This window comes from Artibeus jamaicensis, unplaced genomic scaffold, assembly GCF_021234435.1.
Source record: "Artibeus jamaicensis isolate MK-2021 breed Jamaican fruit bat unplaced genomic scaffold, CSHL_Jam_final contig_399, whole genome shotgun sequence".
NCBI lineage: Eukaryota > Metazoa > Chordata > Mammalia > Chiroptera > Phyllostomidae > Artibeus > Artibeus jamaicensis.
The window spans coordinates 1,795,401-1,811,307 of NW_026521816.1; the positions used below are offsets into that span (position 1 = coordinate 1,795,401).

The 15,907-nt window shown below is 42.5% G+C and overlaps 2 protein-coding genes across 5 annotated transcripts in view; one reads left to right on the top strand and one right to left on the bottom strand.

Annotated features, from left to right (window-relative positions):
- Nucleotides 1-10,604, bottom strand: part of SEPTIN10 (septin 10) — a 98,164-nt gene extending 87,560 nt beyond the window's left edge. For 3 of the 4 annotated variants that reach the window (XM_037167145.2, XM_053665261.1, XM_053665260.1), the window contains exon 1: nucleotides 10,358-10,604. In XM_037167145.2, coding sequence (XP_037023040.2) covers nucleotides 10,358-10,381 — 24 coding nt within the window. In that variant the 5' untranslated portion in view covers nucleotides 10,382-10,604. The remainder of the gene's footprint in view (nucleotides 1-10,357) is intronic. The other variant, XM_037167146.2, reaches the window with a different exon arrangement.
- A 19-nt stretch (nucleotides 10,605-10,623) lies between these two features.
- On the top strand, nucleotides 10,624-15,445 carry SOWAHC (sosondowah ankyrin repeat domain family member C). The gene is made up of 2 exons (XM_037167144.2): nucleotides 10,624-10,729; nucleotides 10,923-15,445. The coding sequence occupies exon 2, from the start codon at nucleotides 11,027-11,029 to the stop codon at nucleotides 12,635-12,637; it is 1,611 nt and encodes a 536-aa protein (XP_037023039.2). The 5' UTR covers nucleotides 10,624-10,729; nucleotides 10,923-11,026; the 3' UTR covers nucleotides 12,638-15,445.
- Nucleotides 15,446-15,907: the final 462 nt, after the last annotated feature.

Genomic DNA, 15,907 nt, shown 5'->3' on the forward strand with positions numbered 1-15,907 from the left:
TGTGAGGAGGCAAAGTATATCTACCTACACCTCCATCTTCACTGGAAGTTAGCATATTCTCTTTTTTAAAAAACGGTGCCAGAACAACTGGACTCCCATGTCCAAAGAAAAAGAAACTCGATTTATACCTTCATACCTTGTACCATATACAAAAATGATCTGAAAATGAATAATAGCCTTAAACTTCTAGGAGAAAAGTTACAAAAAAATCTTTGTGGACTTACATTAGGCAAAGATTTCTTAGCTATAACACCAAAAGCATGATTCATAAAAAAAATGATAAATTGAACTAACAAACTAAAAAAATTTCTGTTCTTCAAAGAAAACTGTAAGAGAAAAAAAACATGACACATTCTTAGATAAAACACCTGTAAATCATTTATCTAATAAAGGACTTAAATGACTATGATATATATATATTTATTTTAAATATTTGTATAACTCAATAGTAATTAGACAATAACTCAATTTTAAGAATGGGAGAGAATTTGAACAGAAACTTCACAAGGATACAGGGATGGCAAATAGGCACATGAAAAGATGCTCAATAATATTAATCATTAGAGAAATAAAATTAAATTATGATATATTACTAAATATATATCAGAATTACTTTTTAAAAAACTGACAATAGTGGCAAGTATGAAGACAACTGGAACTCTCAGTCATTACTGCTGGGAATGTGAATTGGTACAAAAACATGTACAAAAGAGTTTGGCATTTTATTAAGTTAAACATATTCAGCAATCCTACTCCTAGATATCAACCTAAGTGAAATGAAAACTTATATTCACACAAAAACCTGTATGTGCATCTATACAGTGACTTCATTCAAAACTCTTAAAAACAGCAGGCAGCCCAAATGTTGTTCAACTGGAGAAAGGATTTATAAAATAAATTGTCACATTCATACAATGGAATATTAGTCAACAATGAAAAGAAACATGCAGCAACATGGATGAATCTCAAAAGCATCACACTTAGCTCAGGAAACCAGCTCAAAGGCTATAATAATTCCATACATATGAAATTCTAGTAAAGGCAAAACAATAGGAACACAAAATTGATCAGTAATTGTCATAGGTTAGGATGAGGACTACAAAGAAGTTTGGGGAGGAGGCGTGATGGAACTGTTCTACATGTTTGCAATTGTGGCCATACAACCATACACACTTACCAAACTCATGAAACTTTATACTAAAAAAGAGTACATTTCACCCTGGCTGATGTGGCCCAGTGGATTGAGTACTGGCCTGTGAACTAAAAGGTTGCTGGTTCAATTACTGGTCAGGGCACATGTCTGGGCTGAGGGCCGGGTCCCCAGTTGGGGGCACATGAGAGGCAACCAATCAATACACCTTTTGCACATTGACATTTCTCTCCCTCTCTTTCACCCTCCCTTCCCTTCTCTCTAAAAATAAAATCTTTTAAAAAAAAGTAAATTTCAGTTTACATAAATTATACCTCAATGAAAAAGTTAATTCATTAAGATATAACAAAATTTTCAAACTAAAAGTAATTTTCAAACTAAAATTTTCATAATAAAGTAGTAGCTAACAAAAACTTGGACTATCTGAGGTTAAACAAAATTATTAAAACAATTTTTTATAAACAGCAATAAAAAAGGAAATGGACAGCAAAGTATGCAAATGAAAAATGACATTAAAATATTTTCTCCACTTGTTCAAATTACAATTCAGTACTGGGTTCTTTTGGCCCTCAGTGTTATGTGGAAACTGTAAATTATAATTCTTTTCTATACAACAGATTCTCTGGCACTATATGAGAAGCAGCCTATCATCTCCTAAAAGAGACAGCCCCTAGAATTATCTTAATGACCTGTGTCACAATAGAGAAGAGAACATGACACTTACTGGTAGACAGTCTGTTACTAAGTGCCAGGGCATCTCCCAAGTAGTCTTCCTTATAGGCTGGATGGTGGCAAGGGGAGGTTCTTAGACTGAGCATGCAAAAGCAAGATAATTGGGGAGAGGAAAAAGCCCTCCCTACCATTCCTATACCAGATTGGAGGTAGGACCAGGGGAAGGCAGGCACAGGCTCCTTAGAAGTAAAAATGGCACAGAAGGTGCTAAACTAAAGAGGCCTGTCAGTCTAGGCTAGAAAAAAGAAGCAATTGCTTAGAAGGAAGACCCAACCAAAGCATGTGAAAGTTTGGGAAGTCGATTGGTCATTTTGAGAATCCTTTGGGTCAGTCCCATACCCAGGCTAAGATAATCCCAGGGGAACAAAGAAATACGCTTTTGCTCTACCTTGCTCGCAGGCTTGCCACCTCAAGACCTGCATTCTCAGGGAGCCCCTCTGTCTGTCTTTCTTTCTCTACCCCACCTGGTAACAATTTGCTGGTGAGCTCGCTCATTCTCTTGCTTAGCAGCAAGTGACCTTGCAGCCCTAGGAGCTGCATGGCCCATGGCTTTGCAGGCTCTACTCACAAGCTCCCAGGAAGGAATCTGAAACAGACAGCAGTGGGAACAAGTTATACTACTTGTGACTACTGGACGGAGACTGTCACTACTTAGCAACTGCCTGTAGGCTTTGAAGAACTGTGCTTCAGAATGGAGCAGGAACTCTGACACTGGCTTTTGTCTTGGTTCTGCTAAGGAGATGGTCTTTGAAATGAGTTCCACCATTCTCTCAGGTTGGGCAGCACCTGAATAAACCTCTTTCCTTTTGCACCAGCACCTGCTTCACAAATTTGGCTTTTGAGGTGGTAGGTAACCAGACCTCTATTTTCACCAATATAAATGTATGACTTAAGAAGCCTGTTAGAATTAATTGTTTATGGGTGGCAACAGATGCAAACTATTGATGCACTAAGTAATTGCCAAAGCCATGAATGAGGGCCTGGGGTAAAGAGGTACAATGGTAACATAAACAAAAGACAGTGTGTTCAACAAAGTTTGAAAAAGATAATCCTCATTCTCCCCAAAATGGAAATAGTACTCAGTTCATGGGGTACTATATATGTAATAATGCAACCACTACAATCCTTGCCATAGTAAATTCACTTTTACATTTGGTATTATTCAATTAAAAATCCACATATAACATATCTTGAATACTTAAATATTTGCAAAGATCTTTAGAGGTTACTAGACCACTAAAAAAGTAAAAATATGTCCAAAAAAGATAAAAATGCCTAAAGTTCCCTTTACTTTTAAAAATATATAAGAAAATTTTAAAGTTCTTTTTTCATGATTGGTAAATACAATTGAAAGGCATTTCATATTATTTTAAGATTGAGTGTATAGACAGAGTTTACAATTGCTAAATAGAAATGAAATAAGTGTACTGTAGTTCCCCCTTGTTCATGGTTTTGCTTCATAGTTTCAGTTACTATGATTAACCAGTTTGAAAATATTAAATGGAAAATTTTATAAAAATTCTTAAGTTTTTATTGCATTATGAAATCTCACACCATCCTGTTCAGGATGCAAATCATGCCCTTGTCCAGTGTATCCACACTATGTATAAGCTACCCATTTGTTACTCACTTAGTATTGTCTCAACTGTAAGATCAACAGTACCGAAGTGCTTATATTCAGTAATCCTTATTTTACACTGTAATAGTCCCAAACTTGAGTAGTGGTGCTGGAAATTTGGATATGCTAAAGAGAAGCCATAAAATGCTTCCTTTTAAAGTGGAGACGGTGTGGGGATAAGAAAAAAACATAACACGTATAGAGTTTGGTAACTACCCATAGTTTCAGAAATCTAATTGGGATCTTGGAATGTATGTACTGGAAAAATGGGGGAACTATTGTGACTATAACAAAACATATTTAGGACTCGTATGATAAATAATGTTGATAAAAGAAATCAAAGAAAACATGAAGATATTGAGAGAAATAATTTGTCCATAAGTTGGAAGAATCAATGTAGTAGGTATCAATTCTTTCTAAATTGACATAGAGATTTAAAATAATTCCTATAAAAATCCCAGCAAAATGATTTGATAAGACTAACTAAAATTTATAAATTTTGAAAATAAAGTGAGAAGAATCAGTCTACTATATTTCAAGACTAGTTATTTAGTGACAAGAATTAAGGCTCTACTAATAGAAAACCCAGAAACAGATCCACAAAAATATGTTCAACTAATTTTTGACAAAAGCACAAAAGCAATTCAAAAGAGGACTGACAAATGGTGCTGTAGCATCACTAGGCCAAAAAAAAAAAATACCCTTGACCTAAATTAACTCAAAATGGATCTAACCATAGACTGTAGCCCTGGTGGTGTGGCTCAGTTGATTGAGTGCTGGCCTGTGAACCAAAAGGTCACTGATATGATTCCAGCAGGGCACATGCCTGGGTTGCGGGCTAGGTCTTTATTCTGGGGGGTTGGGAGGGATGTGAGAGTCAACTGGTAGATGTACCTCTCGCACACTGATGTTTCTCTCACTTTCTGTCCCCCTCCCTTCCCTGTCTCCAAAAGTAAATAAATAAATAAATAAAATCTTTTAAAAAAAGAGATTCTATTAAGAAGATGAGCCCCAGCTGGTGTAGCTAAGTGGCCTGAGCAAGGGCCTACAAACCAAAGGATCACGGTTCAATTCCCAGTCAGGGCACATGCCTGGGTTGCAGGCCAGTTCCCAGAAGGGGACACATGAGAGGCAACCATACATTGATATTTCTCTCCCTCTCTCCTTCCCTTCCCCTCTAAAGATAAATAAAAATCCTTTTAAAAAAAGATGAAAAAACCACAAAGAAAACATTTGCAAATCTCCTATTGAGGAAGGACTAGTATTTAAACTATATTTTTAAAAATAAAACCAACAATTTTTAAAAATCCATTTGGAAAATGGGCAAAGACATTTCACTGAAAAGCATATGCAGATGGCAAATAAACTCATGAAAAGATGTTTAACATCATTAGCTATTACACAAATACAACCTAAACCACAATAAATCACTACCTATCAAAATGTAGTGATTTAAAATGAAAAATAGGAACTCCAAATGCTGGTGAGGATGTGGAGAACCTGATCTCTCATACACTGCTGGTGGGAATGGAAAATGTGCAAAATGCTAAGAAACAGTTTAGCAGTTTCTTAAAAATCTTCACCCAGCTACTACTATGAGACTGAGCAACTGTACTGCTGGGAATTTATCCCAGAGAACTGAAGACGTAAGTCTAAAGGTACATGACCATATTATACAATATAACATAACGAACATGGTCATGTACCTTTTCTATTGCCAAGGTGCTTATCTTGCCCTGATGCACTCCCACCCCCAGTCAGTTATAGCAGTGCTCCTCTTGGGGTGATTTCCTGTCAGCTCCATCTTGGTGACAATTTCCTGGAGTGTGTGAGTCCTGGAATGAGTCTCTAAATGCTTTAGCTTCCTGGTGAAGCAAACAGGTTTATACTCCCTGGTTGATTATGGTTATTAATGTACATGACCATGTTTCGTTAAAGGTACATGACCATGTTTCGTTATGTTATATTATATTATAGACACTGTGCATGTGTCTAGACCAGTTTCATTATAATAGCCCAACAACCTAGATGCCCTTCAAACAAAGGGTGGTATATCCATACCATGGACTACTATTCAGCAATTAAAAGGAACAGACTAATGATTTCATGCAACAATCTGGATGAAGTTCCAGAGAATATTGCTGAAAGAAAAAATCCAATCCCCAAATGTTAAGTACTGTGCGATTCTGTACATAACAGTCATGACATGACAAAAGTACATAAATGAAGAACAAGTGGTTAGTGGCCGTTGGAGGTTAAGGAGGAGGCGGGATGGAAATGAAGTGGGAATGGGTATAAAAAGAATCCTTATGGCAATGGAAAGTTCTCTATCTTCACAATATCAATGTCAATGTCCTAGTTGTGGTACTATATTGTACTATGGTTTTGCAAATGTTAGTTTTGAAGAAAACTGAATAAAGGGTACAGGGATCTTTATTGCATGTGAATCTACCATGATCTCAACATGAAAAGTTTAATTAGAAAATAAAGGTAACCTTATCACTGTATTGCAAAATAAAACAAGTGCAGCAATTGACAAGAAATTCAACACCAATTAAATGAAGTGCTCTCTTCAGCCCAAGTTTAATTCTGAAGATAACTATTGTTATGGTAGGTAGTTAGCTAGTTATTAATAAAGGAAGGAGGCAAAGGCAATCAGACATTAATAACCATAATCAACCAGGGAGTATAAGCCTGTTTGCTTCACCAGGAAGCTAAAGCATTTAGAGACTCATTCCAGGACTCACACACTCCAGGAAATTGTCACCAAGATGGAGCTGACAGGAAATCACCCCAAGAGGAGCACTGCTATAACTGACTGGGGGTGGGAGTGCATCAGGGCAAGATAAGCACCTTGGCAATAGAAAAGGTACCATAGAGGCCTGTCAATCTAACCTGGGAAAGGAATCAATTGGCTAGGGAATGAGACCACTAGAAGCCCAGGAAAGCTTAGGAAGTTGATTGGTTAGTTTTAAAAAGTGTCTGGTCAGTCCCAAGCCTGAGATAATATAACCCAGCTTAATAAGGACACATTCTATCTCTCTTACCTGGGAACATACACCAGCCCCATGAGTTTGCACATGTGAGTCCAGTAGCTGCTTGGGCAAGCAGCCTTGAGGCCTCCAAATGCAAACTCCACGAAAGAGTCTAAGTGTCACAGGTGGACACAGGTAACCAGGTTCTTGGTGATCGGGACAAAGAATTGAACCGAACACCCAGAGTTTATAGCAGAGAACATGGGAGCAAGCCAACTCTAAGCAGAGATTAACCTTGAGGGATAGAGGGACTCTATTCTTACAGGGCAGATCCCTCCTGGCTAGTTTTGGTGGGCTTTTATTGCGCATGTACAAGTACTTGTATTACTTCAAAGCTACTGCACATGCGGTCTCCCATGATTTTCCCTGATTAGCCACCAGGGAAGGGGGTCCCACAATGTTACCAAATGGAGCCCCCCTTCTCCTGGGGTCCCCTGTACTAGGTTTGCCTTGCCTATCACCAGAGAATTATACTTCTCCATCTTAGAGATTGGTGAAGAAGCAAGGAATTATTTATTCAAGTTATACAGACTTAAGAGTAATGACTTAATGTCTTCATCAAAAGTCCCAAAGTCCATTAAAATACCCACAAACACACACAGTCCTTCCTTCCCCTCTTTGCCCGGTCTGGGGTACTGTTGGGAACCACTCTGCCTAGTTTCAGGAGTTGTAACTGCTTCCTATAGCTAAGAATGAGTGAACAACCTCTGGAATGAGAGCCACAAGGAGACAAAGCTTGTCTCTGGTAGCAAACACTGCCTCTGCTTACTCCCCTGCCCCCAATGCATGGTCTGTTATTCAGAGACAGGTATGACCCCTCCCTCAGAGGAAGGGCAATCTAAGCCAGACACAATCACTTGGAAGGCCATCATGGAAGGATTCGGTGGGGGTGGGGGGGGTTGCAACAAAGAGGGAGTGATGGAACCTCGCCCACAGGCTATTTTGACATAGCCTGAGTCCCCATGTCCTCTGGGATAAGTGCTTCCTGGCTCTAATCCACTTAAGCCTGAAAACCTGTGATGGGGGAGGCTGTGCAGCTCCTTGCCCCGCTAGAGCGGGATCCAGGGTAATCTGGCATAAGAAAGAATTCCTAAAAGTCCTGTGAAGCCTGCTTTGAAGAGAGTGCTTTCATTCATATGTCAAGGGTCTGAGCAGGAAATGAGTATGTCTCCCAAAGTTTCTGCTGCAACCCCCTTTCCTGACAGACACTAACTCATACCGAGCCCTCAGATTTCTTTGAAATGCTATCTACTGTTTGATCCTTGCTGCCTGTATTATGACCCAATAAAAGCCATTGAGGAAGAGGCTCCTGGCTTTTCTCCTCTGAGAGATTGGCCACCCCTCCTCCCCAAGCAGATCATGTCTTGGTAGTGTCACTTTCATCTGTGGCGGATGGGGGGGACTGCTGGCAAAGTCTTCCCCACAGGGTACCATATCTAAGGAAAATAAATAGTCCCATGGCTCAGGCAGTCCCCAGTTCTTCTCAGTAATTAGTGCTCAGCTGGCAGGCCTCCCTCAGTTCCCAGCACGATCAGCTGTGTCGTCGGGATCCCCAGTTCTTATTCCAAAACCGCATCGTACTTTTTCATGGCCCACCAGCAAAAGTCCTTTCACCCCTTTCCTTCCTACAGTGTATCTCCTGCATTCTTCCAAACTGCTAAGAGAGAACTCTGCATCACTGCTACATCTTATTTTCCAACTTCCTAAGCTGAGAGGCAAAGGGAGACCCAAAGCTGTGTGATTCGCCCCTGCCAAAGCTGTGTGTGATTCTCTGCTAAAAGTGTGTGGTGACTCTTGTCATGGCTGCTGTGCCTGGGTTTAAATCCCAACGCTAATCTTTCTCTGCAGCCCCATTTCCGAATTCTCCCACAATCAGCTACACTTGCCAGCACTCCTGTATTTTCCAGCTTTTCTGGGCTGCCATAAGTCTGGGCAGGCATGACTGCCCGTGGTGAGCCAATCACCTCCAAGCTCTAGGCTTGTAACCAGGGGGACTTGCCTCCCAGTTACATCTTGGCTGGAAGTCACTCCCTTCTCCCTGGCTCAAAGCATGGCCACAGCTATTTAACACATCTAGGAAACTAGTTAAAGGTTACAGATATGTTAAATGACTATTCTGGAGGTTATCTGCAAAACTGTTACTATGCAAAACAACTCAAAGGCCCTGCTCCATGTATCCCATCCCCCTAGCTCAGACCTGTGGGGGTGAGGACATCCCACATTTTTAATACCTCCTGGACACCCTGAGCTCTGGACCCCATTACAAACCCTTCTTTTGGGGACCCCATGGCTGCACTCTCTTACACAGGTGTACCAGTGCAGCCCTGAATAGCACTAAACTACCTAGACAGGGACCAAGATCGCTTAGCAGCTGCCTGTGTGCTCTGAAGGAGTAAGCTGTAATACAAAACAGAAACTCTGGGCACTGGCCATTGTTTTTGGTGTTGCTGAAGACACAGTTGGACTTTTCCCATGGCGGGAATGATGGAGATGACACACAGGGGACCTATTTTATTTTATTTCTTAAATTATCACTAAAGGTTTCATTGCTTTTTACAGAAATAGGAAGGAAGGGAGAGAGGGAAACATCCATGCAAGAGAAAAATATCAATCGGTTGCCTCCCAAACCCACTCAGATGGGGATTGTATGTGCCCAGACCAGGGACTGCACTCACAACCAAGACATATGCTCCAATTGGAAAGGAACCTTCAATCTTTCCGTTACGGGGAGATGCTCCAACCAACCGAGCCACATGGGTCAGGGCCAGAGGCAGTATTCTATTTCCATCCAAATAAATATTGCCACACCACAATCTCCAATGCGTGGGTCTATGAAATGTTTCCTCTCAACCCTCTCAGGCTACAATCTGAAATCTGTTCCTACAGCAGAAGGTCAGGAGATTACTTAGACAAGTTCTCAAACTTTTTGGTCTCAGGTTCCCAAAGAGGTTTTGTTTGCATTGATTACAATCAGATATTTATTGAGTAGGAAATTAAAATAAAAAATTTAAAAGACAAGTATTCTTGGAGACACATTCCATCAGCTCTGCGGTGAGGCCCATGGATCACTCCACATCCTGTGGCCTCTGAAAAATTCAACGTATACTCAAAAGAAAATGAATGTGAAAAAGGCAAATAACAGAATTATGACATTTTCAGAAACGCTGGCTTACTATCAAACGATATATAAAACTAACTTGAAAGGTGTAAACCACCGAACAAATCAATCGCACGTGTTATTTTAATGCACGAGGATGCAAAGGCAAAAAAGGTGGGGGGAACCTAGGAGGAGGAGGCTCAAATCTTAACTGGAGGATGTCTTGGACTAGAGCACAGTTGGGTTAAACCAAACAGTGAACGAACAGGTGGGAGCTCAGCGAGTAGAGTCAGGGAAAGGTACACAACTGTAAAAGATCACTACAGTTTTATTAATTGGCTCTGTGCGTCCAAAACCGTTATAAAAACGAGGGCCCCACGATCGCAGTTTCAGATTTAACTTTTGGCCAGGGTGGGAAGTCACACAAGCCGCTCCCGCCCGGCGCTACGAGCTGCCGGGCACCTTGAACGTCAGGTGAGGGCTGCCCGGCAAAGCCCCACGGACAGCCGGGGAGAGTCCCTGCACCCCTTTGTCGGACCGGCCGTCCGCGAAGCCCCAGAGGACCGTGAAAGGCAGGTCCCCACCAACGCCACCGCCGGGGCCGTACGCAGTCGGGACCAGCTGCCAGCCCGAGCTCCAGCGGGACGAAGTCACGATGGGACCCCGGGAACAGCAAGGCGGAGATCCTGGGAGTTAGGCCCTGGGAAAGGGTCCCCCGAACTCACCAGGTGCCGCGCCTCCTCAGACATCACGGTTCCCGGCAGTAGCTGAGGGAAACAGGCTGAGGGCCAACAGAACAGCGGTCTCAGCCAAGCCCAGACCAGAGCGTCCTCACTAAAGGAGCCAGGGGGGCAGGGAGGGCTGAACACGCCCCGCACTGAGGGCGCGGGCCGGAGGCGGTGCAACGAGAAGGGCGGGCCTCTACCGTCCTGTGAAGAGGCGGGGCCAAGCTGGGGGCGGTCGCGTGCAAGGCTGTTACGGGACCCTCCTTTATGTTTCTTGGGACAAGCAAGGGGAAGGTGACTGGAGGATACTGGGAACTTGAGGTAGACGACGGGAGAAAACGCTGCCGGGAACCCCCCAACCAGCCTACCAAGGTCAGGAAAGCTGCTAGTGAGGCCGGCGTGAGAGCCGGAAATGGGCGGTGCCTGTGGGCGTGTCTTGGCGGTAGGCGGGCGGGAGCTGAGATTGCGGTCAACGCGGGACCGGAAAGGAGTGGGGCGGGGCCGGTGGAGGCGTGTTTCTACTGGGTGCGGTGGAGTGAGTTGTAACCGGCGTCTCCCGCAGCAGACTAGGGATCTGCAGCCTGAGGAACCCCCACCTGGGAACCGGCAGCGATGGTGCTGGGTTGAACCGCCCGCCTGCCAGCTACTAAGCGAGCCGAGAGACCAAGAATGGAGGGCCCAGCAGAACTCGGCCCCGAGGAGGTGCTGCTCTTCCTTGCGGAGCGCGGGGGCCGAGTCCGGCGCTCCGAGCTGGTGCAGCACTTCTCGGGCGCCCTGGGCAACGAGCCGGAGCGGCGCGCCCGCTTCAAGGAGTTGGTCAACGCGGTGGCTACCGTGCGCACCGACCCCGCCGACGACTCCAAATATGTGCACCTCAAGAGGAGGTTCTACGGAGGCCCACCGTCGCCCAAAGCCATGCCCTCCCGGGACCTGCCCCACATCTCGGTGACCGCAAAGGCCGAGCCCCGCGGCGGCGCCCCCGAGAGGCCCTTCGGCCAGGCAAAGGCGGGAGAGAGTAGCCTGTGCCTCCAAGCGGTGGCGCCCGAGGGGCTCTGGAGTCCGCTCTGCGAGCCCGGGGGAGGGGACCCTTCCGCTGCCACTCTTGGGCCGACCAGCTTGGCGGACGACGGCCGGAGCTGGCCGCCCCTGAGCAGCGGGGCCCGCAGGAGAAACTCGCGGCGCGACGCGCAGCCTCCGGCCGGGGGACCGGTCCCCGCGACCAGCGAGGACCTGGAACCCAAGTCCCACAGTCGCGAGGAGGCGGAAGGGGAAAGCTCTCACAGGGGGACCACCACCCCGAGGTCTCCTCGCCAAAACCTCAGGGATCTTGAAATTGGCAGCTCCCCGCAGCTGAAGAGGACCATCTATACTGGAAGCAGCAGCCCCGGGGGCTTCTCTGGGGTAGGACGCGGCAAAGGCGGGGCTGACTCTGACAGCGCATCTGTGGCATCGTCGTCGGCGGAGGAGGAGAGCAGCAGCGGAGGCTCGGTGACCCTGGACCCTTTGGAACACGCCTGGATGCTCTCAGCCTCGGACGGCAAATGGGACAGCCTAGAAACGTTGCTTACTTGCGAGCCCGGCCTGCTGGCTAAGCGGGACTTCATCACCGGCTTCACCTGCTTGCACTGGGCCGCCAAGCACGGCCGGCAGGAGCTCCTGGCCATGCTGGTCAACTTCGCCAACAAACACCACCTGCCAGTAAATATTAACGCCAGGACAAGTGGAGGCTACACAGCCCTTCACTTGGCAGCCATGCATGGGCACGTCGAGGTGGTGAAATTGCTGGTGGGGGCCTATGATGCAGATGTAGATGTCAGAGACTACAGTGGGAAAAAGGCCTCGCAGTACCTGAGTCAGAGCGTCGCCGAAGAAATAAAGAACCTGGTAGGAGCCCTGGACGAGGAAGACGGGGAGAGCGCAGCGAGCAGCGGAGGAGGGCGCTGGAGGTTTTCAAAGGTACTCCCTTCGCACCTCATCACCTACAAATTCTCGCATGTCTTGGAGGATGGAGGGGATCACCACCACCACCATCACCTGGCTGAGGGATTGACTGGAGGCAAAGTAAAGGACCCAGGTCGCAAAGCTTCAGGTAGCTGTAGTGGGCGAATAAAACCCAGACTCAACAAAAGCCACTTCCGAACCCAGATCATACACACCACACCCTGTTTCAGAGACCCCGAGCAGCCCCTGGAGGAAGGGGAGCAGGAAGAAGAGGATCGGTCTCTTAAAGTCTACTTATCCTCATTCAAACTGAGACCGAAGTCCAATGTATTCGGGTAAAAAAAAATTTGGGGGGGGAATTCTAACTTTTGTTTGCCTTGCGAAATAGAATACTGGATGTAAGCAAGTAAGTGACACTAGAAAAAAAACATAGGCTAAATTATGCATTCTTATTTGGTGGATTGGAATGGGTCAGGGTCAGGGACATTTCCCCCTAGTATTCTGGGTGAAGTGGTTTTTCCAAATGATTCATCAAACATTGACCTAAACCTCTTTTTCTTATGCCAGCCCTCTACCCTGGTGTCCCTGTTTGTGAGGACTAGAAATGGATCTAAAATTGGGGGTACAGAATTGATGACTGAGGCTTTCTTTGATTTAACCATTATTGGATGCCATGCAAAATAAGGAATATTGCACTTTTATGTATATGTTTTTGAAAGTAGTTACTATTCCAAAAACAACAAGAAATGCAAATTGTAGTGAAACTTAGTGTTTGTTAAGTGTGAACAAAACTACATACTCCCTGTAATTTTTACTAATTGCATTTGGTTTTTAAGATACTACAGAGAATGCAAAAATACTAATTAGAGAATTATGTGAATAAAAATGGGAACTCTTGGTATCCTATTTGTATTAAAAGTAGTGTCCAACTATTTCTTAAAAAGCAATTTCAGGTTTGATCACTGAACTGAAAAAAATACACAACATTCACTTTTGACTTAATTTGTAGTATGCTTTCCTCTTAAATATCTCATACCACTGCATTTAGTATTAAGGTACTTTATTAGTAACTATACAAATTTTCATTTAAAGAAAACATCCTTAGTAATCTATGGTATTTTTAAGTAAAATACTGCTTTGGTTCTGATTCTTATCTTGTTTTGCTATTCTAAAAATTTAAATTTGCTGAAGTTTTTATTCTGGAATTATGTAACCATTGGTTCTATTTGACATGACCCTACTTGTTGGTGCTTAGAATTGAACTGTGTATAGAAACTGTGCTGGTTTAGATGATTAACAAAAATTGGCATAAATGTTAGTGGACCTGTGCTTCTGCGAAGTAATCATTAAATCAAAGCAGTGACTCACTTGAAGCTCGCTTTGTTTTACTAATAAAACACTCTCATAGTCTCTATGCTTTGTAGCAGTATTTTGCAAATATTTAAAATACTAAATTCTTTCAGTTTTTCATTGTTTCCTGGAATCTTACAAATCAGAGGTGTCAAACTCATTTTCACTGGGAGCCTCATCAGCCTTGCGGTTGCCTTCAAAGGGCCGAATGTAATTTCAACTCCTTAACAGTTAAGGAGTAGTTAAAATTATACAATCCTAAAATTATTTCTGCCCTTTGAAGGCAACCGTGAGGCTGATAATGGCCCCCGGTGAAAATGAGTTTGACATCCCTGGTATAGCTGTACAGTGAAGTTGTTGAAAAGCTAGATAGTAAACCTACCCAGTTAAAAATAGCACTTTATAGAAGAGAAGAGAGATAGTACTATTTCCGAATTTAAATACTGCTGGCTGTTGAATTAAATGACAAATAATGTTCATTAAAATTAGAGATTTACATGTGGTTCTTAATTACATTCCATTCAAATACATTAGTGTAAATGTTTTATTATTATAAAATTTAAGTCAATGGCATATTAAATCTATTTGTAACACCAAGATTCAAAACAACTTTTGTGGGAGACTAATTTCAACAATTCCTTCTCCCTCAGTCTTTTTGGTTTTATAATTAATGAAACAAGTATGTGCAGGCTTTAGAGGTTAAGGGGTAAGTTAGTTTGGGGAGTGAATGAAGTAATGTATGACTTGAACACAACTGCAGCCTTTATAGAGGTCTTAGATTTTTAATTTCCTAAGTCATAGATATTTGTAACAAGATTATCATACCTCTCTAGATTGAATTTGTTTAAAGATTAATGAAAAATTTTACATAAAACATACAAACTATTAGCCATTTATGTGCCTTTATCTTTGTTTTAGGATTATGGAAATGGGCCATGTATATTTGAGAAGCACTTTTTCAATGCATGTGTGTGGAAAAACAATCTAATTTTGTGTAAATTAAAAATAGGTTCCTTGAAGGTGAAAGCAAACTTTGCTCTGAATTGTATGCATATCTGTATCTAGTGCAGAATAAGCTATAACTTCTCACTGAGGAATCTTACCTTTCATTGACATGTAAAGCTAAAGTGAATTAGAAAGAGTAGACACTTCCAAACCATCTAAACATTCTATTAAACAGTCAGTATTAATCTCTTAAATGTGTATGTTACTAATTAATTGTATAAAATCTCTTGATTTGCTAGATCGTTTAGAGATTTAGCCAATACTTCATTTAACTTGCTGAGTGTTCACACTAAAGCTTTTAATATCCCTGGTATAATTTAAACTTTCAAAAATCATTCTTAAGGGAAATACTTGTAGCATTCCTTGTCATGATGCCCTTATGTAGCATTTTTTTAACGCTACATTCCTCTTATTTTTCAATTTCCAAATCGGGATTATAAAGAGCAAATGATTTGTGTGATTTGATATTTGTAGAGTTGTATTTACCATTAATGGAAATTGTGTCAGTTACTTAGATGTTTGTTGATATGAAACTGTGGTTAGAAACTCAAAGAATGTCCATGTTTCTATAGGTACATTTGAAACTGATGAATGTATGTCATAATTTTCTTCACGTTTGTGATAGCTATATATAAAATGCAGCTATCTTACAAAACTTGAAAATCTGGTACTATTTTACTCATGCCTGAAATCCTAGAGCCCAGGATGCCTTGTTTCTCACTTTTTAAATAAGGAAAAGTTTGGGAATTTAGAATGCAGTTTGTTTTGTCAAAATAAATTGTTCACACGAGATTTTTTTCTCTGAGTTGTCTAAATCTCTCTAGTCCTTTATCATGTTTTATGTTCACACAATACTTTTTGAAGTTTCAGTTTATTTGATCTCTCTCCTATCCCGTAAAGTTACTTGCTGTATATTCCTAATTTACAGATAAGGAAATGAAAGTTGATGGTTGTTCAGGGTCATGAAATGACAGTTAGTAAGATCCTAAAATTGAGTGTATTTTCATAGTATCTTTTCTATACTTCCAGTGGCCAAATTTTGACAGAACTACTGTAGTTTAGTAGTAGTGATGGATGAATTAACCTATCAAGAAAGTAGTGCCTCCACCACTACCTTAAAATATATGTATGGCTCTTGCACACACTATCTACCTATCATGAATCCTCCCTACCCAGACTGAATCTTCAGAAATGTTTGGGAAATGCCTTTTTCTATTTTCTTTAGTATCCATCAAGCATTGGACATTAATGAAC